This window comes from Catharus ustulatus, chromosome 20, assembly GCF_009819885.2.
Source record: "Catharus ustulatus isolate bCatUst1 chromosome 20, bCatUst1.pri.v2, whole genome shotgun sequence".
NCBI classification, from domain to species: domain Eukaryota; kingdom Metazoa; phylum Chordata; class Aves; order Passeriformes; family Turdidae; genus Catharus; species Catharus ustulatus.
In genome coordinates, this window is record NC_046240.1 from 2,262,449 (window position 1) to 2,286,711 (window position 24,263).

Consider the following 24,263-nt stretch of genomic DNA (forward strand, 5'->3'; position numbering starts at 1 on the left):
TATGCGTTACAGGGAAACAAGAGTATCTTCTCCACAGGTTAAAAGAGAAATTCAGTCCATGACTCTTCTCCTTCCCTCATCTAGGACCTGACTTCTCCTTCTTGTCTGACTTTGGTGTCTCTTTGCTATTTTCTGTGTGGGTCTCCATCTCTGTCCTTTTCTTTCATTCAAGAAAGAGAACAAAGTATCTGCAAGAGTTATGTGAGCAGTAAAAGAGGTACTATTTTGATCAGACCTGCAGATGGTCACCCTGCTGGGTGGTGGCCCTGAGCTCTTTATGGTAGGGAGTCTTCCATCAGCCACACTGAGACTGGGCCAGGATAGCAGGGGCCCAGCCAGAAATGGTGATGATTGCTCTGGCTGCATTCCATTCCGGGGGGTCCAGCTCAGCCCCCGCTGGGCCGTGGGGGCGCGGTAGGGTGGGCCTTGCCCAGAGCTGCTCCCAGGCCCGGCGCTCAGCCCAGGTTGGTGGCAGGACCCCGCACTGGTCACGTGTTAACAGAGCAGCAGCAGCGGGGGGATCTCAGATCTTAGCAGCCAAGTGGGTCTTCCCTCCCTTTTCTATCCAACACCTATCAAAAATGGGGCCCTATGGGCTTCCCAAGCCCTGTGCCAGAGCCCGCCAGGCCCTGCCTGGCCCAGGCCATGTGGAGAGGCCCAAGCTGGTATTACCTGATTCCAGCCAGAAGGGAGAGTTTTCCTGGGGTTTTTAATTTTAAAATGCATTTCCACAGAGGCATGTTCAGCTGTCTCAGTGGTTTAATAGGTTGTCAATTGTCAAAACTGGTCAATGATTGTTTTTTGTCAGACATAGAGGAAGCTCTCAGAAAAAAACTTCCGTAGGTGTCTTTTTTTCTTCCTTGCTAAATATCATATGTGCCAAACCAGCGCAGAGAGAGAAATTTCAGTGAGGGATAGAGGTTCAATACTAGATTTGTTACTAGATTAAATTCCAAACTCAGGTATCTATTTTTAGTCATCTTCATGCCCAAATGAATCTGTAGGTGAGTGAGCTGAATGTTTGAGCTGCCATTGGAGACAACACCATTAGAGTCAAGAATATGTTTCAGGTCAGTCTAAGGTCGACAACTTCATCAGGACAAATGATTCATTTTCCAGTCCCTGTGAGCTCAAGCTCCCACACTAGTAGGACATTGACTGGGAATATAAAGGCAAATAAAGGAAAGGAAAAACAGAAGTGAAAACAGATCAAGCAGTATGTTACAGATTGTGGAAGTTTTCAATTCAATGTGATTTTGAAAAATCCTTTGAAAAAGTACTTCCTTTTGAGTCTTCAAACCTTTATGGATTATTCTTTATCTATTTGGAAAAAATCTTGCAAATCAAGCCTTTTAGGCAGCTACCAGCTTTATGCCAGTATTACATATGACTGTGAGAAAACCACGAGTTCTTATTTTCCTTTTTTTTTCTTCGCAGCCAGTTTTAATCCAAGTCAAAAACTGCATGCACCAGCAAAATAAGGCAACATATAAAGTCCTTAAAATACTTGAAATTAATGCCAAATTCCAGTTCTCACACATATAATTGTGTTATTAATTATTAATTGCATTAAAGACATGAAAGAAGTGCTATTTTATGTTCTGATGAGGATTTAGTTGTTAGGGCTAAAGCATAGGCCTCAGTCTTATCTTCAGTGGGAATTTACTCCAAACATGAAACTGATGTCTGTCAATCTCCTTCCCACACCCAGGATTACAGTGCCATCACAGAGACGCAGACAGCTGGGAGAAGTGGAGGAAGGAATTACCTCACTTTCTTATCCAGACCTCTGAGTAGGAGATGCTAAGGGAGATAGGAGCACAACTGGTACTGTAATTGGGGAGGCACTATGGTGTGGGACCAGGTGAAGCTGCTGAGATGTGACTCACTTCAGATTTCCTTGTTTGTGATAGAAGCTGTAGTTTGGAAAGTGAAGACCAATACATGAAAAGAAACAGAAACAAACAAAAAACCCAAAACCCCAAAATCCCAGCAAACCAACAAACCAAAAACACCACACTGAAAAAAACCCAACCAAAAACTAAGCACCCTCAAACCCTGAACAAATCCACATCTGCTGCATGGGGAGGAAATTGCTTCTTAGTAAAGTGAATGATTCCACTCTTTTCACCACTCTGATCTTTGTGAACAAAGAACATGTCCCCTCCTTAATGTGGGTGAGGAATATCCCAGAAATCAGAACAGTAGATTGTCTTTTTACACAAGCTATCATGAGGTTCAGATCCCTACAAAAATAGTTACCTGTCTTCCAGAGCAGTATAGGTTATGATTGACTCTATTTTAGAGGATGTGAATTTATTAAATCTTTCCTAGCACACTTATCTTGCAAAAGTAAGGTTGAATGACTACCCTATGTTGAGACAGCAGCTATCTCTCCTGATTCCAATGGGATATATGTCTGAAGTTCAGTATAATGCTTCCATCATGCTGTTTATATGATCTCTGAAAACCTTCAGCTCAAAAACCAAGAATTTGGTACCTGTGCCTTTTGTTTGAGACTTAACTTGACGACCTACCTCATGCTTTGAAGCTTTTATCTTTATCTTTTATTGCTTCTTTTGACTGTGGTGACTTGCTGTTTTCCCACTGGAATCACATCCCTATACTTCACAGAATCACAGAATTAACCAGGTTGGAAAAGACTTTTGAGATCATTGAGTCCAACCTGACCTAACACCACCTTATCAACTAAACCATGGCATAGAATGCTACATCCAGTCTTTTCTTAAACACCTCCAAAGACTTCCTCTTCTTTATTCACGTATCCTTTCTTATCACTACATTCAGTCTCATTCTTCCTCACTTCATGTGCTTTGGCTTTGGTCCATTCTAGTCCTTGGTCTTCTTATCATCTCCTGATTCTCACTTCTGCAGCTTCTGTTCCTTTTCAGATGCTTCCCCCTGCATTGGGATTTTCCTCCTCTAGCAATAACCCTGCCTCTCAGCAGGACCCCTCCTGCTTTTCCACACTGAGAGCTCTGAGTGCTTGCAGCAGGCAGGAGCCTGTGCTTTCTCTCCATCCCTACATGTTTCCTACAAGGCACACTGGCTCTTACTCTTCACTTTTTCTGTGCGAGTCAGCATCCGATGGATTACAGAACTAGTGTAACCCCTTTTATCTCCTTTAGCATGCCCTCCCACTTCCCCCCCTTCTCATGCTTTCTTGTCAAATTATTTATAGGACATTGATTCACAGACCTGTTATGTCTAATTATATCCATTCACTTCTAATATGAATCGCAATTCTGTTAGGAGCTAAGATTGCCAAAAATGTTTTGACCTAAGAAAGAGGAGGTGGTGGCTACATATGCAGATCAGATCCTATAAAAGTGCCCTGGGATCTGTGTGTCTTGTCCTTTCTCAGAAATCTCTAAGGTAAGAGGTTCAGGGCATGGGACTGGGGAGGTTGGGAATGAAGGGAAAATGGCCCTGCATTCCACAAGTTCCAGTGCATTCCTACGGATGCTCACATTCATTCAGTGGGGTCTGTCAGTGTCAGCTGGGATTTTCAGTCTGCTTTCCAACCATCCATATGTTTTCAGTCTATAAATGTTGCCTGGAGTGCAGCAATAAGAAGTTAGTTACTAATTCTGTTTTTTAATACTGTCCATCTTCCAATCTGCAGCCCTTTGTCTCACAAAAGGTAAGATCTTGATTTATTCACTTTTTAGGGTCAGGTAGAGTTGCTGTAAGGCAGGACTTCTATACAGGTATGCTGGAAATCCTGGTAGTAATTACATTTGTGTCCATGTATAAATGCAGAATGAGAATTGAGCTGGATTGTTGTTATTTTTGTCACAAGATTCTTAAAAAGCATGATCTTTAAAGTACTGATCACAGCAGCGTTGCCTGCGCAATCCCCAGGAATCTCCAGCAGACACCAGTTCCTGGAGAAACTATCCTGAGGGGGTAAAAAAACCATCAGATAGTACTTTCCAGTTGTTTGGGGTGTGTTTATCTCAAACATCAAGGGGCACTGGCACTGACTGTGAAGCAACAGAAAAATAAATATATATTTAAATAATGTTTATATGTTTGGTTTTTTTTCCCATGGAAGCTTGAGGAATGTTGTTAAAATTTTGTGTATCAAAACATCAAAGTGCTAAAAGCAATCATTCCAGTCTGAGCTTCCTCGTAGGCTTGTTTCTGCCTCTGAAAATATTGCATAATTGTGACAAAATTATATAAGCAAATATTTGTAATCATAAGGAACTGAATAAAGGGTACCAACTTGGATAACTGGAAAAAAGAGAGATGGAACTGCAACTAAATTCAGTTTTAAATATTAACACTGAAGAAAATAAACTCTTCACATTTGCTTTCTACAGTAATTTATACTAATTTTGTCAAATATTGTCACTAGAATATATCACTCAAAATTATAAAATAACAACAAGCAATGCTGTAAAGAATATAACCAGCATGCTTTGAATCAGTGTAGGAGAGTTTGCATAGCATTGATTTCAGGAAATATCAAACAAAACAATTAAAAGAAAATAGTATAATCCTTTAAAATCCTACTGACACAATACATACATATATTATTGCATATTAACCTACTATATCTATTATAGTTTTTGATAGTATCATAAGGATGTATTGTGAGAAAAGCATCCAGTGTCTATAAAAAAACTCAATGCACTATAAAGGTATAATGTACAAATGCAAACTAATGTAGTATAATATATATTAACATAATACATATACTGACATAGTATGTACTAAGATATATAATATAGCAAACTTATGTCTCCTAGGAATAGTTAGTATTATTCCTGTTAGGAATCTTTTAAGAAAATGTGAGATAATACAAGCAGTGTTAAAATTGTTAGTGAAAAACTGGGACCATTTTTCAACCTTATGTGATTATTTTGTGGTCACATTTGAGTTTATAACACATGAATCAAGTGGAAAAACATGTCGTTAGAGGCAAAACCAGTCAGGAAATTGCACCCATTCTTTAGAACTGATAACACCAATTTGTGTTGTGAAGTTTGTGTTTGCTACAAGGCAAAGTTTTTTTTTGTTGTTGTTGTAAAGAATATTCTTCCTAATATCTAAACTAAACTCATGCTATTTCAGTTGTGAGCCATTGCCCACTGTTCTGTTGCTCCAGGTCCTTGTCTAAAGTTCTCTTTCAAGTCTCTTGGAACTCATTTAGGTAATGAAATGTTGCTAGAAGCTCTCCTTGGAGTCTTGTCTTCTCCAGACAGAACTACTCCAGCTCTCCGAGCCTGTTTCCAGAGCAGAGGGGCTTTATATCTTGGAGCATCTCTGTGGCCTCTTCTGGTCTCACTCCAACAGCTCCATGTCCTTCCTATGCTGGGACTCGAAATACAAAAAGACAGAAAGCGTTCTTCTGTAAATGCAATTGTCTAGTAGGACTAAAGATCTGATCACACACACAAAAAAAGTTACAATAGAAAAATATTTGCAGAAGAGAATTCTGAAAAGATAATTTCATTGATACATAAAGAAGTGCAATCTAATGTGCTATATGAGTGTTTCTACCATCACACACTATTTTAATATATTCTCTACTCTCACAGATACTTGCTGCATTACGTGTAGTAAGCAGCAACCATGTCTACGGATGCTGAGATGGCCATCTTTGGGGAGGCAGCTCCTTACCTCCGAAAGTCAGAGAAGGAGAGAATTGAGGCCCAGAATAAACCTTTTGATGCCAAGTCATCTGTCTTTGTGGTACATGCAAAGGAGTCCTACGTGAAGAGCACAATCACGAGCAGGGAACCAGGAAAAATCACTGTCAAGACTGAAGGGGGAGAGGTGGGTAAAATACAAAATTTACAAACAGAATTTATTTCCCAGTCTGGCTCTTAGCTGACATGCATGTACCTTCCTGCCCTCTGACAGACCCTGACCGTGAAAGAAGATCAAATCTTCTCCATGAACCCTCCCAAGTATGACAAAATCGAGGACATGGCCATGATGACCCACCTCCATGAACCCGCTGTGCTGTACAACCTCAAAGAGCGTTACGCAGCCTGGATGATCTATGTAAGTGGCAGCAGCAGCAGCTTCCTCTGGGCAGCCTCAGGAGCTGCTGGGCCAGGCTCAGGGGAAGCCAACGTGCTGTGTCCCTTCCTCACAGACCTACTCGGGTCTCTTCTGCGTCACTGTCAACCCCTACAAGTGGCTGCCGGTGTACAACCCCGAGGTGGTGTTGGCCTACCGAGGCAAGAAGCGCCAGGAGGCCCCTCCACACATCTTCTCCATCTCTGACAACGCCTATCAGTTCATGCTGACTGGTGAGTAGTTCTCATCCTAAGCATCAGGCCACAACTGTTCTGCTTTGTCTTGATAGAACCTGTCATGGAAAATGAAATAGGAATATGCAGTGCTGCGAGTTTTGCTTCTGCCTTTTTCATTCCTTTCTTTCTCTGTTCTATTGAGTTCCATGATCAGGATTCCTTTGTCATGGGTCTTTACTCTCACTTTCTCTGCTGCTCTAAAAGCAGCCTGTGTAGTTGAAAATTAAAATAATTTACCCTATGCAGGAGAAGGAAAAAACCATAGAGTGGAACAGAGAAGATGCATATGGCTGTTCAGGGACATTCAGTGTTCCATGGCAAAGGGTTATATTATAACAGAATGTTTTGTGCTAGAACGGACCTTTAAAAATGTCATGGGCTTTCCCTTTGACATTTGGAGGGACATCTTCCACTAGATAAGTTGCTCAAAGGTCTGTCCAACTTGACCTTGAACACTTTTAGCTGTGGGATATTGGCAACATCTTTGGGCAACCTGTTGCTCTGGCTCGCCACCATTGTCATAAAATCTACCTCTTTGAGCCTAAAAGAGCAGCCCCTTGTTCTGTCATCACAGACTTGGGAAAAAGTCCTTATCTGTCTTTCAACCACTCATTAACCATTTAGACATAGAACCTTTGATTGTAATTCTTTTAATGCAGCCTCCTAGCAAATTCCTTATCCAACAGTCCACCCAGCAAATCCACAATTCTCCAAACCTGGGTCAAAAATGTTGTGAATGTGTTTCAAGGAAAGAGTGCAAGTGCTAATTGCTTTGCACGGAATTGAAATGGAAAAAAAGGCTTAGGAGTAAACAAGGAAAAAAATGCGGGTTTTTTTCCTTGCCATGACTTACATTCATTTTCAGTCCTTCTGTGTTCTTCATTTGCAAAGTCCATTTGTTTCTGTCTCTTCACAGATCGGGAGAACCAGTCCATCCTGATCACGTACGTACACCCCCTGTGCGGGTCCCTGCAGGGCTGCCTGGTGCCAGGGCACCTCCTGCCTGACCATGCACCCTCTGCTTCTCTCTTGGCTTTGGCAGCGGAGAATCCGGGGCCGGGAAGACTGTGAACACAAAGCGTGTCATCCAGTACTTTGCAACAATTGCAGCCAGTGGAGACAAGAAGAAAGAGGAGCAGCAGCCATCAGGCAAAATGCAGGTGAGGTCCCAGGACTAAACACCAGCAGCTACACAATTTCTTGATGAGCTAGATCGTGACAAGAAGACTTCTGTTTCAGGGGACACTTGAGGATCAAATCATCAGTGCCAACCCACTGCTGGAGGCCTTTGGAAATGCCAAGACCGTGAGGAACGACAACTCCTCACGCTTTGTAAGTTGTTACTTGTGACAACTGTCAACACCAGTTTGAATATTATTGATATCCAGATTGGTAAAATAAGTCTCAATTGACTTTCCTGCTGCTTTCAGGGTAAATTCATCAGAATCCATTTCGGTGCCACAGGCAAACTGGCTTCTGCTGACATTGAAACATGTAAGACACCCTCTGGCTTAATCCCCTTCCTTCCAGCCTTCCCCACTTCTTGTTCTTGACTGTGTCCTACCATCCTTGCCAGATCTGCTGGAGAAGTCCAGAGTCACTTTCCAGCTCAAGGCGGAAAGGAGCTACCACATCTTTTATCAGATCATGTCTAACAGGAAGCCAGAACTAATTGGTAGGAAAGATCACTGACTACTCCAGGCAAAGGTTATGGAACAAAACTAAATTCCTTTTCGTGCCAATTGCATGTGACCTGACTAGGTTTTGTCCTTCTTTTCAGAGATGTTACTGATCACCACCAACCCCTATGACTATCAGTATGTGAGTCAAGGTGAGATCACAGTTCCCAGCATTAACGACCAGGAAGAGCTGATGGCCACCGATGTAAGTAGCAGAAGTTTTCTTAGGTGAAGTTTCATTTCTCTGACCTTTAACAGCTGGGGTACACACTCACCTTAACAACTGTTTTGTTAGAGTGCCATTGACATCCTGGGCTTCACTGCTGATGAGAAAACAGCCATCTACAAGCTGACAGGGGCTGTCATGCACTATGGGAACCTGAAGTTCAAGCAGAAACAACGAGAGGAGCAGGCAGAGCCTGATGGCACAGAAGGTACCAGCACAACCCATCCCAGAGCACAGAAGATACTGAACATTCAGATAGTTAAAGGCAGTGTGTCAGGGTCAGAATGATTGACTCAGCCTGTGCATTTTCCCAGTGCCAATATCGTAGAATGATAGTGAGTCCTAGCCAGGGGACTTTTTTGGAGGAACAGAACTCAGTGGTACCTGCAGAATTTTTTGAACAGTGCAAGAAATTAAGTCCAGTGACTCCCAAATCATGCTTCCCTTTTCTGTGAGAGTAGGAGTCAGGCAATAGTAAAGCAAGCTTTGTTGCTTTCTTGAATGGAAGCTTCCCAGTCTTGACACAGAACCTGAAGCAACTCTCAATGAATAACGATATAATGAATAATGAATAATTAATATAATTATAGTAAAGCAGCCTATATACCACCACTGTGTGCATATGCATGCATACATATCTATCTATCTATCTATCTATCTATCTATCTATCTATCTATCTAATCTATCTCTCTATCCTATCTATATACCTATTCTCCAGAATTGAAATTTTCTTCTTGTTTCATCTTTCTAGTTATAAATGTGCCTTAAATGTCTTGTTGGACATAACAAATAAAATAAAAGCAGCTCAAAATTAGCATCTGTTATAAATCTTATATAATGAGGTTTGGCCTTCTCACATTGAAGAACTCTGTAAATAGTACTGGAGCGTGCTATCAGCTTCTCTGTGAGACAAGACAGGCAGCAAATTGGAAAGTGATGACAGAGTATATGCGGTGCCGTGGTGCTTGTATTTGTTAACCTAGATGCGGATAAAGTGAGAGCTGGGAAAGACTTAATGTGACTTTGATATTTATTGTTAGGGACAATAGAGTCTGACTATGGAAGTTGTACAAGATATCCTATTCATACTTTTGGCATTATACCTCACTAATCTACTTCTCTCTCTCCAATGTCAGGAGAGTTTCACTGACCACAGTTTTCAATGCAGTGTACTTGAATACCAAGCACTTTCCTATTTTGTTTATTCAGTAATTGTTACTGTTTGATATGCCATTTTCACGGTCCTTGGTTCTTTCATCTGTCTACTCTCTTACATGTTCACTGTAAAAGTATTGGAATAATCTTTATTAATCATATAGATTAAATCAGAAAAAATTAGCAAGTCAAGAAAACTACAATATTTTAAAGGACATGGTAATGTGTATCTGGTGGCTTCTATAGAAATATGAATTACTGCAAGATCCTTTCACTGGAGAGCAAATATCTGATACTGCTCTGTGCTTGTTTTCTTAGTTGCTGACAAGGCTGCCTACCTGATGGGTCTGAACTCAGCAGACCTGCTCAAGGCTCTCTGCTACCCCCGAGTCAAGGTGGGGAATGAATACGTGACCAAGGGCCAAACTGTGCAGCAGGTAAGAGACAAGTGATAATAGAAAACACAATGGCTTGAATTAAAAATTTTAAACTTCCTCTTTTTCTGCAGATGATAGCTTTCCTTTAACCTTTTCTTAGGTATACAATTCAGTGGGTGCCCTGGCTAAGTCTGTGTTTGAGAAGATGTTCCTGTGGATGGTTGTTCGCATCAACCAACAGCTGGACACGAAGCAGCCCAGGCAATACTTCATTGGTGTCCTGGACATTGCTGGATTTGAGATCTTTGATGTAAGAGGAGGATGTCCATAAAGCTTTCCTAGAAGAGGCATTAGGAAATTGGAATAATTTGGGGGTTGAGGTGTGCTTTATTTCAATTATGGGTTGTTTCTATTTATTTGATAATCCTATATTTCCTCTAGGAATGGTATCCTTCTGGTTCTCATTGTACGTAGTATCCCACAGGGCTCGATCTATTTGTAGATGTTTGTTTTTGCATGCAGAAGTGAAAATTGCATTGAAGACTGTTGAACAACTGATAAATAATTACAGTGAAAAATTTTGAGGAAGTTAAAATATGACTTTTTAAAGGAAGATTTTGTTAATGCTGAAGCCAGATTTCCTCTGAATACTTGGGAATAGACAGATAATGTACACAAATTCAAACAAATGAAAAGCTGGACTTGGACTAAACTCTGCAGTTTAATTCAGAGCTCAGAAATATGTTGAGACAGTGCCAGGGCCTAAAAGGTTAGATACATTAGAGGATGGAAAATGCCAGGCACCTGTCCAGTTTCAACGCTAGAAATTCAAGATTCCAATTATGGAGACCTTAGTGGGATAAGAATAAAGCCTATTGGAAGACAGAAGGTGTTCCTGGAACTGAAATTCACAAGTAAGTAAATCTTTGCCTTCTGCAGTTCAACAGCCTGGAGCAGCTGTGCATCAACTTCACCAATGAGAAACTGCAACAGTTCTTCAACCACCACATGTTCGTGCTGGAGCAGGAGGAGTACAAGAAGGAGGGGATTGAATGGGAGTTCATTGACTTTGGCATGGACCTGGCTGCCTGCATTGAGCTCATTGAGAAGGTTATTGGTCCCCACAGATATAATAGTATTTTGGTTGTGAAACTTCTGTTTTAACATTTCTTAAGAAATTTTATGTCTCATTTTAAAGAACGAGCATGCAGGAAGTTTAAACTCTTCCTGATATCTGAATGGTATTACTTTAGTTAATTTTTCTTTCCACTTTCACCAAACATGTAAAAAACCAATTTCTACATGCTAGATCTTTATTACATCACAACCCTGAATCTTATGGGGGAGTTTGTTTCAGTGTAACTGATGGCATATCCACTAAAAAAGTGCCCTTTCTGGAAATACATAAGATTACACACACTGAGGAGAATTTTTTGGTATAACTTTTATCTTCCATTCCTCTTTCTTACATACATTGCCTCTGTTTCTTCCTTCCACCCTTTCTTCACATGTCACTATTTCTCGCAGCCCATGGGCATCTTCTCCATCCTGGAAGAGGAGTGCATGTTCCCCAAGGCAACTGACACCTCTTTCAAGAACAAGCTCTATGACCAGCACCTGGGCAAGTCCAACAACTTCCAGAAGCCCAAGCCTGGCAAAGGCAAGGCTGAGGCCCACTTCTCCCTGGTGCACTATGCTGGCACAGTGGACTACAACATCACTGGTTGGCTGGAGAAGAACAAGGACCCTCTGAATGAAACTGTTGTGGGGCTATATCAGAAGTCATCTTTGAAGACACTGGCCTTACTCTTTGCATCTGCTGGTGGGGCAGAAGCAGGTGATTTCTTTGAAATCAGTTCTACTATAATTTACAGAAAAAGAAAATAAAATCTTGTAATAATATTTTGCAATAATATTTACATTTCTATAATTGAAATCCCAAAACGTCATCTACTTTTTAGATCTCAGTCTAACAAAGGATATTACAACAACCTTAATAGATCTGTAGATTTTAGAAAGAGACTAAAGAATTAACCCAGACTAGCTGAGAAACCAGATCTCTGCAATATGGGCCATTCTCAGATACTTCAGGGAATACAATCAATTGTATCAATTTATACATACCCTTAGATGTAAGGATACATAAACACTGCATTTGATGTATTTACTAGCTATTAGTTTAATTCCTCAAATACCTTTCTATTCAAAATATTATATTTTATTTCCCTAATGTGTTTTCTAAATTTCAGCTTAAAGTCATTAGATTTCCTTCTACTGTCATCTGAAATATTAAAATCTCTTTTTCTAACCACTGACTGTGTTTGCAAATTTTGATCATACTATTATTTTTGATATATTTTTAAAGATGAACATAAGAGATTTTTCTGTGTACTTTTGTTTTTCACTTCTTTATAAAAAATTTATTACTTTTTAGAAAGCAGTGGTGGTGGTGGCAAGAAGGGTGCCAAGAAGAAGGGTTCTTCTTTCCAGACCGTCTCGGCTCTCTTCCGGGTACTGTAGAATAATCATTCTAAACTTACCATGTTATGAAAAGAAAAACAGAAAATTCAGTTCAGAAAATCTCTAGATTGATCTAATATATATTTTTGTTCAGAGAAGATAAAATTGATTGCTTTTAGTAAAGAGGAATTTTTACTGAATCTTGGGAAGTATTCTTTCAGAACTACCCAAAAGTTGTGCAAAAAAAAAAATACTGTTCATAGTTTTCTTGGAGTGTTTTTTACACTATTGAGATTATGTAAGAGACTTTTAAACCCAAAGCTTTGTTCTTGCTCCTAAGGAAAATTTAAACAAGCTGATGAGCAATTTGAGAAGCACACATCCCCATTTTGTGCGGTGCCTTATTCCTAATGAAACAAAAACACCTGGTAAGTTGTTAAAGTTCAGAGGTGTGGTATATCTGATCTCCTCTGTGCAGTAAAATTATATATAATTGTGTTCTGTGATTTATTAGGTGCCATGGAGCACGAGCTGGTGTTGCACCAGCTGCGCTGTAACGGTGTGCTGGAAGGGATCAGGATTTGCAGGAAAGGCTTCCCCAGCAGAATCCTCTATGCTGACTTCAAACAGAGGTCAGATTACATGTCATCACCCTCCACCGTATCCACAAATGCTGAATAATTTGCATTTCCTAATTATTTTTAAGTATTGTGGAAGTTATGGGAGAGGTTCACTGCACCTACCTTTAGGTACACAAAATTTTCCAAGTGAGTCATCCAGGTTTGTTCTATAGCTATTGAGGGAAAAAAAAAGACATTTTCAAAGGGCTATTATTTATTCCTGTTCTTTATTCATATTCTGGTATGTGATAAAGTATTATTTAACTAAGTATCCAGAAGAGGACTACCTTAGAATTAGGCACCTGGAGAAAAAAGAAAGATGACTTTCACCTGTCAGCATAGATAAGTGAATAAGGACACTAAAAAATATTCTAGACTAACTTGTTTGAAAACCAACTACAATTAAAGCATCTTGCTTCTTGTTCTACATCAGCTATCTTGTTTCTCTATCAGGAAAATAGATAGTATGTACTGCCACCATGTAGGACTGATTTGCTTCTCCCTGCCACACATTTTGTTCTTGCACATAAAGTTCTTATTTAGAAATAAGGCATATAGATAACATGGCGTGTGAAATACAGAAATCAGTGCCCATTCTGTGTCAAAAATCTTTGGAGTAAGGGAAATGCAGTTTTCCCTAAAAACATATTTATCCGTAAGAGTGCAATTTCTATACAATGGAAGAATTCAGATTTATTTACTTACCTTCCACTCTCGAGCCCCCCTTCAGAAAACCTTAACAATGGCATTGTTTGGTACAGGTTTGGTTGAGCTTTCAAGAATCTGACCTTCCCCATATTTTATTTCCTGCCTCAGATACAAGGTGCTTAATGCCAGTGCCATCCCCGAGGGACAATTCATCGATAGCAAGAAGGCTTCTGAGAAGCTCCTTGGGTCAATTGATGTGGACCACACCCAGTACAAATTTGGACACACCAAGGTACAAATGCTCCCATTCCCTGTGTCCCTGGGCTTTGCTCTACCTGACAGTGATGTGCTGCAACATTCTCTCTCTCAAGGTGTTCTTCAAAGCTGGGCTGCTGGGACTCCTGGAGGAGATGAGGGATGAGAAGCTGGCACAGCTCATCACCCGCACCCAGGCCATGTGTAGGGGCTACCTGATGAGGGTGGAGTTCAAGAAAATGATGGAGAGGAGGTAGATATTTACTTGGCTTGCTGGGCCGATCCTTATCAGATGCTAATGGTATGAACAAAACTGAAAATAAGATGCTTCACAAAAAATCTAATTTATTTCTCATTAATTCAGTTTGTCAATATGAAATTATATCCTGAAAATAGATGAAGTAGCATAAAATCCTGACTTAGGGAAACAAATATTTTTTTTAATCCTTTGTACTACTAATTGCTGAATTCATTTAATGGCTGTATTATAGGTATGTCCAGAAACTTGATATCTAGTTTAAGCTAATTATTTTAGGTCACTGCTAAATAAAAAGAGAGAAAGACATATATCTGTCACAAGAAAAGCATCCTCTTCCCTTTGATAATTTTCATAAAAGCAACCAGGTCAACTTACAAAAGTGTTCCTTTACATTGGCCATGAAAGTGAGCCAAACATCTGGATCCAAAACTGTGCATACAGATTGATACTATATATAACACTGGAAGGTTTTCTGTAGAAATATATATATATTATATATAAAATGTGATTGAAATATTATTGAGAAATGTGTATTGAATAATAAGTGATAAATATTTTACACATATAGATATACAGAGCTATATATACACTATATATATATATACACTATATATACTATATAAAGATACTATATATGCTATATATAGATACTATATGTAGATACTATATATACTGTATATATAGATACTATACATACTATATATACTATATATAGAAATTATATATATATATACACACACAACTACCTTCATGTGATACATATTAATATATACTGTTAAATATGTTCTATAGATTTTAAAACATGCATCAAAATATATTTTATTATTACCTTTCAGAGAATCCATCTTCTGCATCCAGTACAACGTTCGTTCATTTATGAATGTCAAACACTGGCCATGGATGAAGCTGTTCTTCAAGATTAAGCCCTTGCTGAAGAGTGCAGAGTCTGAGAAGGAAATGGCCAACATGAAGGAAGAGTTTGAGAAAACCAAGGAGGAGCTTGCAAAGTCTGAAGCAAAGAGGAAGGAGCTGGAGGAGAAAATGGTGGCCCTGGTGCAGGAGAAAAATGACCTGCAACTCCAAGTGCAGGCAGTGAGTATTGCTAAAGTTTTTGACTTGTAACATCTTATATAAAATAATTTCAAATGTCTCAGTAAAGGCATATTATCCCCAAATAGTAATTATTTTTAAAACATACACATCTTTGATAAAACAGGAAGAAAATCCACAGAGAATAGCTAAGTTGAAAGCAGCAAACATTAATACATCTGCAATTAACTATTGAAGATGGTTCTTAATACCTCTAAATCAGGAGAGAAATAAGCAATTTCCAGTCAGCAAATAATACATTTACAGTATGTAATTTTAATCCTACACAGTACCTCATAGAAGCAATTAGAATCACAGAATTGTCTGAGTTGAAAGGGTCTCAGAAGGATCATGATGTCCAGTTCTTAAGTGAATGGCCCATATCGGGATTGAACCCAGAATCTTGGTGTTATTAGCACCATGCTCTGACCAAAGGAGCTGATCTTGGAGTCATTATCACATCTTTTTAGAACTTAACAGATTTTATAATTTTGATATGTTATGAACTGATCAATTAAGGTTGTCTGGATGTCCAATTAACACATTTTGTTTGGAGAATCACAAGTGAATTCAGGTGGAGTAGGAAGGATAGGAGTATTGGTATTTCTCTGGCATTTATGGTCCCAGCCTCTTCAAAATAAATAGTGATTAAAGCACACTCCTTCCCTTTTCACCTGGAAATAAGAATGTAGCAGCAATAATGTCCTTAAAACTGTATTCATAACCAAACATTCAGACTAATCTGATAGCATTTAGATGTCTACAGACTAAAAGTACATCTGAGACAGTAGCCTCAAGCTGAAAACTGTTTGATTTAAATTAATCTTGTAGGAAGCTGATGGTTTGGCTGATGCTGAGGAAAGGTGTGACCAGCTCATCAAAACCAAAATCCAGCTGGAAGCCAAAATTAAGGAACTGACAGAGAGAGCAGAAGAAGAAGAAGAGATGAATGCTGAGCTGACAGCCAAGAAGAGGAAACTGGAGGATGAATGTTCAGAGCTGAAGAAAGACATTGATGACCTTGAGCTAACACTGGCCAAGGTGGAGAAGGAAAAACATGCCACAGAAAACAAGGTATGAGGCAGAACCTGTCACTTGCACTCTGGAAAAGAGCCCTGTGCTATTACAGGACTTGTATAGCTACTTCCTTTATTTACATTTGATGCCTTCTTCCTAAAGGTGAAAAACCTGACTGAGGAGATGGCAGCCCTGGACGAGACCATTGCCAAGCTGACAAAAGAGAAGAAAGCCCTCCAAGAGGCCCATCAGCAGACCCTGGATGACCTGCAGGCAGAGGAGGACAAAGTCAATACTCTGACCAAAGCCAAGACCAAGCTGGAACAGCAAGTGGATGATGTAAGCACACAGACCTAGAGCAGGAACAGGACAGGTATGGAGTCTAACCTGGCCGGTAGAGCACTGATGGTCTTGTTGTGTTTAGCTGGAAGGGTCCCTGGAGCAAGAGAAGAAACTGCGCATGGACCTGGAGAGAGCTAAGAGGAAACTGGAAGGAGACCTAAAGCTGGCCCAGGACAGCATCATGGATTTGGAGAATGACAAGCAGCAGCTGGATGAGAAACTGAAGAAGTAAGTGTGGCTCTGGGGCACCTGAGTGTTGGGGGGCAGCACTTGTCTTTTTTCTTTGAGCTCTAACACGGTTCATTTGGCCCAAAGGAAAGACTTTGAAATCAGCCAGATCCAGAGCAAGATCGAGGATGAACAAGCCTTGGGTATGCAACTGCAGAAGAAGATCAAGGAGCTGCAGGCAAGTGTCTGTTCCTTCCCCTGCCTTGCTCAGGCTCAGCTCAGGCAGGAGGAGGGCACAGGTGTGAAGGGTCCCTGCTGTTCTGCAGGCTCGTATTGAGGAGCTGGAGGAGGAAATTGAGGCAGAGCGAACCTCTCGTGCTAAAGCAGAGAAGCATCGGGCTGACCTGTCCAGGGAGCTGGAGGAGATCAGTGAGCGCCTGGAAGAAGCAGGAGGGGCCACAGCAGCTCAGATCGAGATGAACAAGAAGCGTGAGGCAGAATTCCAGAAGATGCGCCGTGACCTGGAAGAGGCCACGCTGCAGCACGAAGCCACGGCTGCCGCCCTGCGCAAGAAGCACGCGGACAGCACAGCTGAGCTGGGGGAGCAGATCGACAACCTGCAACGTGTGAAGCAGAAGCTGGAGAAGGAGAAGAGTGAGCTGAAGATGGAGATTGATGACTTGGCCAGCAACATGGAGTCTGTCTCTAAAGCCAAGGTACATAAATATTTCTTCTCAATGCTTCAAACATAATCAGATATTTCTATTTTAACACAGAAATTTTATTTACTCATATTTTAGAATAAATCATTGCAGCTTGCAACTTGAATGTGTGTTTAAACATTTCAGTATTATTTAAATTATTTTTGTATTCTTTGGGTGAGAGCTAAAAATTTTCACCTGTAACACCTAACTTAAGGAAATCTGTGGTCTCATGGCTTGGTTCAGAGTACTACAAAACGAGAGGCACTGACTGCATTGCTTTTTGTCTAAAATAGAAATTTCTTCTAGAATAATAATTGCCCCTTCTTTTTTCATTCCAATTTTTCTTTTCTTTCCTTGTCTTTAATACTTCAATGATATTATCTCTGAGAGACAAACAGAATTGTAAAATAATTCTTTGTTTTACTGTGTCACATCATTTTTTAAATCTATTGAAATAGATTAGTAATAATTAATAAATTATAGAATCATAGGATGGTTTGGGTTTGAAGGAAGTTTAGAGATCATCTCATTTCATCCAACTGGCAATGGGCAGGGAATATACAGCTGTTGGAACTGGGGACACAAACATCATAGAAATATACAGTAATTTCACAATTATAAGCTGCACTTGATTATAAGCCACACTTCCAGGTGTCGGCAACGTTTCATTCTTCATCCGTATATAAACTGCACCACATTATAAGCCACACTTTCGTTCACAGCGAGGATCCGCGTGCAACAAAGTAACGAAATAGTAAAGGAATTGCAAGATTGCGGGGTCTACTGGCTTGGCTCAGGGCCAGGCAGGCTTGGCCCCGCTCGGGTCTGCCGATGGGGCCGGCCAGCCCCCTCAGCACTGCCACTCGGGGCCAGCCGGGTGGCGCTGCCGCCACTGCTCAGCAGGGCTGGCTGGCTGGGCAGCGCTGCCGCTCGGCAGAGGCCCCCAGTGCTCCCGCGGCTGCTTGGCAGATGCACCAGGCACTGCCACGGCCGCTGCCACTGGGCTCACTCGCCCCAGCCCAGTGCTGCCCCACGGTGCCAGCGGAAGCCCGCTCCCCCTGCTGCGCAACAGAGTAACCAATTTGTAACAATCACACGATCGTGGGTTTTACTGGCAGGTGCTCAATTTGTGAGCTCGGCTCGGCCTGCAGCTCTCACTTCCAGGTTGGCAAATTTCAGAACTTCGTCCATATATTGGCTGTCAGAAATATAAACTGCACTTCCAGGTTGGGACCAAAATTTTAGTCAAAAGGGTGCGGCTTATAATCGTGAAATACTGAGAAATTTTGGCTTCTGAATCATTCTATCTTCCTTCATAAGATTTCACATTCTCACAAATTATGAGTTTAACCACTAAACATCTTTCTTTCCATTTCTAATACAAACAGGCAAATCTGGAGAAGATGTGTCGTTCTCTAGAAGATCAACTAAGTGAGATTAAGACAAAGGAGGAGGAACAGCAGCGCATAATTAATGATATTAGTGCCCAAAGAGCTCGGCTACAAACAGAATCTGGTAAGACATTTGTGTTTTTAAGAGAATATTGTATATTACTTGGGTCTTTTAAAAAAAAATAAAAAAGTAAAACTCATTTTGAGTCTTGGAGGACTGAACATGAACTAAGTTGAACCTGAGCCGAAAATGTGTTTTTGTGATGAAGATGGCCAGCAGAACCCTGAGAGAATCCTGAGTTGCATTAGGAGAAGCATTCCCCTTACTCAGCACACATGAGGCTTCACCTAGATTGCTTGACCTTGTTAAACCTCCTTAGATTCCCATGGGCACTGGGATAACACATGGATGGCACTGTAGTACTCATTCTGTAAACTCAAGGCTTAATGCAAACAATAGAGTAAGGCTGGTTGGATTTTCTATGATAGGTCATTTCCAGGCTCTAAGAAATGCAGGTAGGTATCTGTGATAAGGAATCCATGAAAGCAGTAAAATTGTGTTTAACTCAAAATACTTTTACATGGGCATTTATTATCAAAACTAATATTTTTATGTAAGTCATAAAAGGTTTTTTTTTACTCACCTGAACACTCCCAGGTGAATATTCACGCCAGGTGGATGAGAAAGATGCCCTCATTTCTCAGCTGTCAAGAGGCAAACAGGCTTTCACACAACAGATTGAGGAACTCAAAAGGCATCTAGAGGAAGAGATAAAGGTAAGAAGGCTCTCCATTGGATTTGTTCTGTCTAGGAAGAGTGTATCTATCTTTAGATACATAGGGAATTACAGAATCAACAAAATGAAAGGTAAAACTTAGGTAATACAGCGCAAGCCTTCCCATACTAGTTTTGTTCCTCCTTCCCTCCAGTCTGTATGTTAATTGATTCCCAGACCTTCCACTTTCATTCAGTAGCTTGCTATTACTCATAGCAGAACCAATGCCCACCCACATTTCAGACAGGAGATTTCCCAGAATGCTTCCATTCACTGCCACAACGCTATTCTTCCCCAAGGCCAAGAATGCCCTGGCCCACGCCCTGCAGTCCGCTCGCCATGACTGTGACTTGCTCCGGGAACAATATGAGGAGGAGCAGGAGGCCAAGGGGGAGCTGCAGCGAGCCCTGTCCAAGGCCAACAGCGAAGTGGCCCAGTGGAGAACCAAATACGAGACAGACGCAATTCAGCGCACGGAGGAACTTGAGGAGGCCAAGTATGTGGAAAGCAGGATGGCAAATTACGAGAGAAGACTGAAACTGGTCAAGGGAAATTGGAGTCTCTGAGAGTGGGTTAAGACAAGAATGGGATGGAGGCAACAACATATTGTCCTTGTAAAAAAAGGGGAGAGAGGGAGGGAGAGAGAGGGAGAGATTGAAAGGGAAAACACCAGCTTTAGGGCTAGAAGGGTTAAGACCAGCCTAATCCTCCATAAATGATAAGACAGAGCAAGTGATAGAACTTGTTGGCTGTATACACTCATGCATAGCAAAAAATGTTGTGGGAAGCATTTGGATCAAAACCTCCAAAGTGACCAACTCATGAGAGTATAGAAGTGATCCCCTTCCAAGCTTTAATGCGGCACTCTCCGTCTGTCCTCCCAGGAAGAAATTGGCCCAACGTCTGCAGGATGCAGAGGAACATGTTGAGGCTGTCAATGCCAAATGTGCCTCCCTGGAAAAGACAAAGCAGAGGCTGCAGAATGAAGTGGAGGACCTGATGATTGATGTGGAGAGATCCAATGCTGCCTGTGCTGCTCTGGATAAGAAGCAGAAGAACTTTGACAAGGTCTTTTGGCCTCCAGCACTCCTGGCCAGAGCATGCCCCCGGGATGGCCACAGCCCTACTCACAGCCTGTTTCTCTGCAGATTCTGGCAGAATGGAAGCAGAAGTATGAGGAAACACAGGCTGAGCTGGAGGCCTCCCAGAAGGAGTCTCGCTCTCTCAGCACGGAGCTGTTCAAGATGAAGAATGCCTATGAGGAGTCCTTGGACCACCTGGAGACAATGAAGCGGGAGAACAAGAACTTGCAGCGTAAGTCCCTGGCCCTCTGCTCCTCACTGCCCTTTCTCACAAGCTCGTCTCTCTGCCACACTTAACGGCTCTGGGCCTGCAGGGATAAGAACATGCCTGGCCCCTTGATGCACCAGAGCCTTTCTCCATTCAGCTCTGTGCTTGACCATGCTGCTTTTCACCTTTCCTTGCAGAGGAGATTTCCGACCTCACGGAGCAGATTGCTGAGGGAGGAAAGGCGATTCATGAGCTGGAGAAAGTCAAGAAGCAGATTGAGCAGGAAAAATCGGAAATCCAGGCTGCTCTGGAGGAAGCTGAGGTACACAACATTATTTCTTGCTGACTTACTTGTCTTGGATCTCTATCTTTTTTATCCCATTCCCAGACAAAAGAGGAGAAGAGGTCTTATAAATGTAGAGATATTATCTAAACATAGCACTCTTTTTTACTCAGAGCTTCAGGTTCAACATTTGTCACATGAAAAGTATTCTTATTTTTTCTTGTCCAGGCCTCCCTAGAACATGAAGAGGGGAAGATCTTGCGCCTGCAGCTTGAGCTCAACCAAGTGAAGTCTGAGATTGACAGGAAGATAGCAGAGAAAGATGAGGAGATTGATCAGCTGAAGAGAAACCATCAGCGAGTTGTGGACTCCATGCAGAGCACTCTGGATGCTGAGATCAGGAGCAGGAATGAAGCCCTGAGGCTGAAGAAGAAGATGGAGGGAGACCTGAATGAAATAGAAATTCAGCTGAGCCATGCCAACCGTCAGGCTGCAGAGGCACAGAAGAACCTGAGAAATACACAGGGAGTGCTCAAGGTCTGTGTAACACAAATTGCCTACAGAGAAATATCTTGGTTAATACTTTCAGTTCACAGGAACTCTAAATCTGCTTGTAATTTCTTCCAATGGCTCTGCAGGACACCCAGATCCATCTGGACGATGCTCTCAGGACACAGGATGACCTGAAGGAGCAGGTGGCCATGGTGGAGCGCAGAGCAAACCTGCTGCAGGCTGAAGTTGAGGAGCTCCGGGCAGCCCTGGAGCAGACAGAGCGGTCAAGGAAAGTGGCTGAGCAGGAATTAATGGATGCCAGTGAGCGTGTGCAGCTGCTCCACAGCCAGGTGAGGTTATTTGTTGAGGAATGGTACTCTCAGTAACTGGGAGAACACTTTTATGCTTCATTCCAGTCACCATTCGATGCTCAGGTTGGAGGAAGGCAGTCCTTTTTTTCTGGAGTATTCGTCATGTTACTAAAAGAGATTCTTGACGAAAAAATGTGTGCACTGGTTGTTTTCTCAAGCTGCATACAATGACACCCATGCTTCCACCTCATTTGCTTCCTCAGACACTTTATTCACAGGGACATGAAAGTTCTCTGAGCAGTCAGGAAATGGAACTCTGAGACCACAGTAACATTCCTTGTTGACTGAAACATAGCACTGAGGAATCCTCATGTACTAGCAAGAAATTGGGGGTGAACTCCTGGCTCTGATTTAGCACTTACCAAGCAGGGTTTGACATGTGTCATATGTTATGTGTCATAACAGCCATCAAACAGTCAAGTGCTGAAATGGAAGGAAAGTGCCCAGTTTCAAGTGATTAAACTACTCTGGAAGGATTCATCCTATCTGTATTCAAAATTTTTCCTCTTTTCAGTTGTTGAGAGCAGATTACTCTTCCCTCATGCTGAAGAGGAGGCATTTCATTGACTTTTCTCTTACTCTATTTTTGTTCCTTTCCTGTGGCAGCCTTAGTGGATGAGATGTGGCCCAGATTATATTTCTGAGTACTTTTTCAAATTAAATTAGTTGTTGGAGGAAAAAAAAAAAACAAAACAAAATGGTTTTTTTGAACAATGACAAGAATTTTTACTAGAAAAACCTCCGCTAGTGATTATTCCCATATTATGTATTAAATTATTGAAAATCCTGTCATGTTCTTGATTTCAAATAATGAACTTACAAAGACAAACCTCTGATGCTTCTCAACAGAACACCAGCTTGATCAACACCAAGAAGAAGCTGGAAACAGACATTTCCCAGATCCAGAGTGAAATGGAGGATACCATCCAGGAAGCCCGCAACGCTGAGGAGAAGGCCAAGAAGGCCATCACAGATGTGAGTTGGGTGCTCCTGGCATTGCTGATGGTGAATGTGCTCTGCCCAAAATATCTCCAGCCCTAAAATGGCTTTGACCCTTTGCTCTGACCAGGCGGCCATGATGGCAGAAGAGCTGAAGAAGGAGCAGGACACCAGTGCCCACCTGGAGAGGATGAAGAAGAACCTGGACCAGACAGTGAAGGACCTGCAGCACCGTCTGGATGAGGCTGAGCAGCTGGCCCTGAAGGGAGGGAAGAAGCAGATCCAGAAGCTGGAAGCCAGGGTGTGTAAGGCTGGGGCTGTGCCTGAGTGAGCGTGTCCTTGGAGAGCCATTGCCAGGGAAGCTGCAGGGATGGGCTTGTCCTTGCAGGTGCGGGAGCTGGAAGGGGAGGTTGATGCTGAGCAGAAGCGCAGCGCTGAAGCCGTGAAGGGAGTGCGCAAGTACGAGCGGAGGGTGAAGGAACTGACCTACCAGGTAATCTTCTTTGTGTTGATACACTCTTATTCCTGAAACACAAAATGTAGCCCTGAGAGACTTCTCTCTGTCCTGAGTCACCCATACAAAAAATGATAATAATCAAAGCACCAGAAGATCTTTCTAGTCATGTTAACAATATCCAGCTTATCCTTTCTGTCTTACTGGGCAGGTATGTCAAATAGAAATGTTACTCTCTATTTCATGTATAAAAGAGATGCTTCTCTATCTTGTCATTCTCTTTAGTCTGAGGAAGACAGGAAGAATGTCCTCAGGCTGCAGGATCTAGTGGACAAACTGCAAACTAAGGTGAAAGCTTACAAGAGACAAGCTGAGGAGGCTGTGAGTATCACCATGTTCAGTCAACCTTTATCTGGGTGGAAGTAGGATTCTGTGTTGATGTTTTCCCCTGTGTAGCTCTGTTCGAACACAGGTTAACATTGAGGTAGTAGGTGTCTCCTTCGTTTCACTTTATTTCATATTTTCACTTAGCAGTGTTACAGTGGAATTGTTTAAAAACCTATTTTATGTTTCTTCCTATCTCCAGGAGGAGCTGTCCAATGTCAACCTGTCCAAGTTCCGCAAGATCCAGCACGAGCTGGAGGAAGCCGAGGAGCGGGCTGACATTGCAGAGTCACAGGTCAACAAGCTCCGAGCCAAGAGCCGGGAAATCAGCAAGAAGGCAGAAAGTGAAGAGTAAATGCCTCCAGTGCTGTAAAGTGAGAGAATTGCACAAAATGTGACATTCTGTCACTCTCATTTTGTAGTTACTGCTTTGTCCTTCATTGATCTGTAGATGACTAATGCCTACATAATAAAAATTGTAGAGCTTATGCCATGTAAATAATGAGAAGTTGAGTGTTGCATTTTAATCATTACCCTGAATTCTTCTAAGGTTTATATTTTTCCTTGCTTATTTTAAACTTACTTATTCA

General features: G+C 41.6%; 1 protein-coding gene and 1 long non-coding RNA gene across 12 annotated transcripts in view; one reads left to right on the top strand and one right to left on the bottom strand.

Moving 5' to 3' along the window:
* Positions 1-5,313: 5,313 nt before the first annotated feature.
* LOC117005193 overlaps positions 5,314-24,263 on the bottom strand; it is a 67,990-nt gene continuing 49,040 nt past the window's right edge. For 4 of the 9 annotated variants that reach the window (XR_004419783.1, XR_004419786.1, XR_004419788.1 and 1 more), the window contains 9 exons: positions 19,329-19,443; positions 14,803-14,919; positions 12,935-12,984; positions 12,159-12,261; positions 8,248-8,351; positions 7,147-7,871; positions 6,215-6,349; positions 5,653-5,794; positions 5,314-5,349 (listed from right to left, as the gene is read on the bottom strand). This is a non-coding gene — a long non-coding RNA (uncharacterized LOC117005193). Of the gene's footprint in view, positions 5,350-5,652; positions 5,795-6,214; positions 6,350-7,146; positions 7,872-8,247; positions 8,352-12,158; positions 12,262-12,934; positions 12,985-13,794; positions 13,930-14,802; positions 14,920-19,328; positions 19,444-24,263 lie in introns of all 9 variants that reach the window. The other 5 variants (XR_004419784.1, XR_004419790.1, XR_004419791.1 and 2 more) reach the window with 5 other exon arrangements.
* Positions 5,333-24,028, top strand: LOC117005186 (myosin-1B). Of its 3 annotated transcripts, none has more exons than XM_033076607.1 (38): positions 5,333-5,808; positions 5,896-6,039; positions 6,134-6,290; positions 7,210-7,237; positions 7,336-7,453; positions 7,533-7,625; positions 7,724-7,787; positions 7,870-7,968; positions 8,074-8,177; positions 8,268-8,406; positions 9,673-9,791; positions 9,892-10,041; positions 10,671-10,841; positions 11,259-11,586; positions 12,166-12,242; positions 12,532-12,619; positions 12,706-12,823; positions 13,628-13,751; positions 13,831-13,967; positions 14,810-15,065; positions 15,894-16,136; positions 16,242-16,418; positions 16,504-16,649; positions 16,737-16,827; positions 16,916-17,305; positions 18,682-18,808; positions 19,343-19,461; positions 19,760-19,956; positions 20,345-20,528; positions 20,609-20,774; positions 20,948-21,072; positions 21,262-21,570; positions 21,672-21,875; positions 22,746-22,871; positions 22,966-23,136; positions 23,224-23,328; positions 23,575-23,670; positions 23,876-24,028. In XM_033076607.1, exons 1-38 carry the CDS (start codon positions 5,605-5,607, stop codon positions 24,026-24,028), a joined length of 5,847 nt encoding a protein of 1,948 aa, XP_032932498.1. In that variant the 5' UTR covers positions 5,333-5,604. The 3 variants fall into 3 exon arrangements, with proteins under 3 accessions (XP_032932498.1, XP_032932499.1, XP_032932500.1); XM_033076608.1 differs by having other exon boundaries at positions 11,259-11,568; XM_033076609.1 differs by having other exon boundaries at positions 11,259-11,553.

Bases quoted from the DNA above. Each gene is read 5' to 3' on its own strand.
- LOC117005186 (XM_033076607.1), top strand. From the start codon at position 5,605: ATGTCTACGGATGCTGAGATGGCCATCTTTGGGGAGGCAGCTCCTTAC. The intron at 12,243-12,531 runs GTACTGTAGAAT...CTTGCTCCTAAG, and splicing joins CCGTCTCGGCTCTCTTCCGG to GAAAATTTAAACAAGCTGAT. The intron at 19,957-20,344 runs GTATGTGGAAAG...CTGTCCTCCCAG, and splicing joins GAGGAACTTGAGGAGGCCAA to GAAGAAATTGGCCCAACGTC.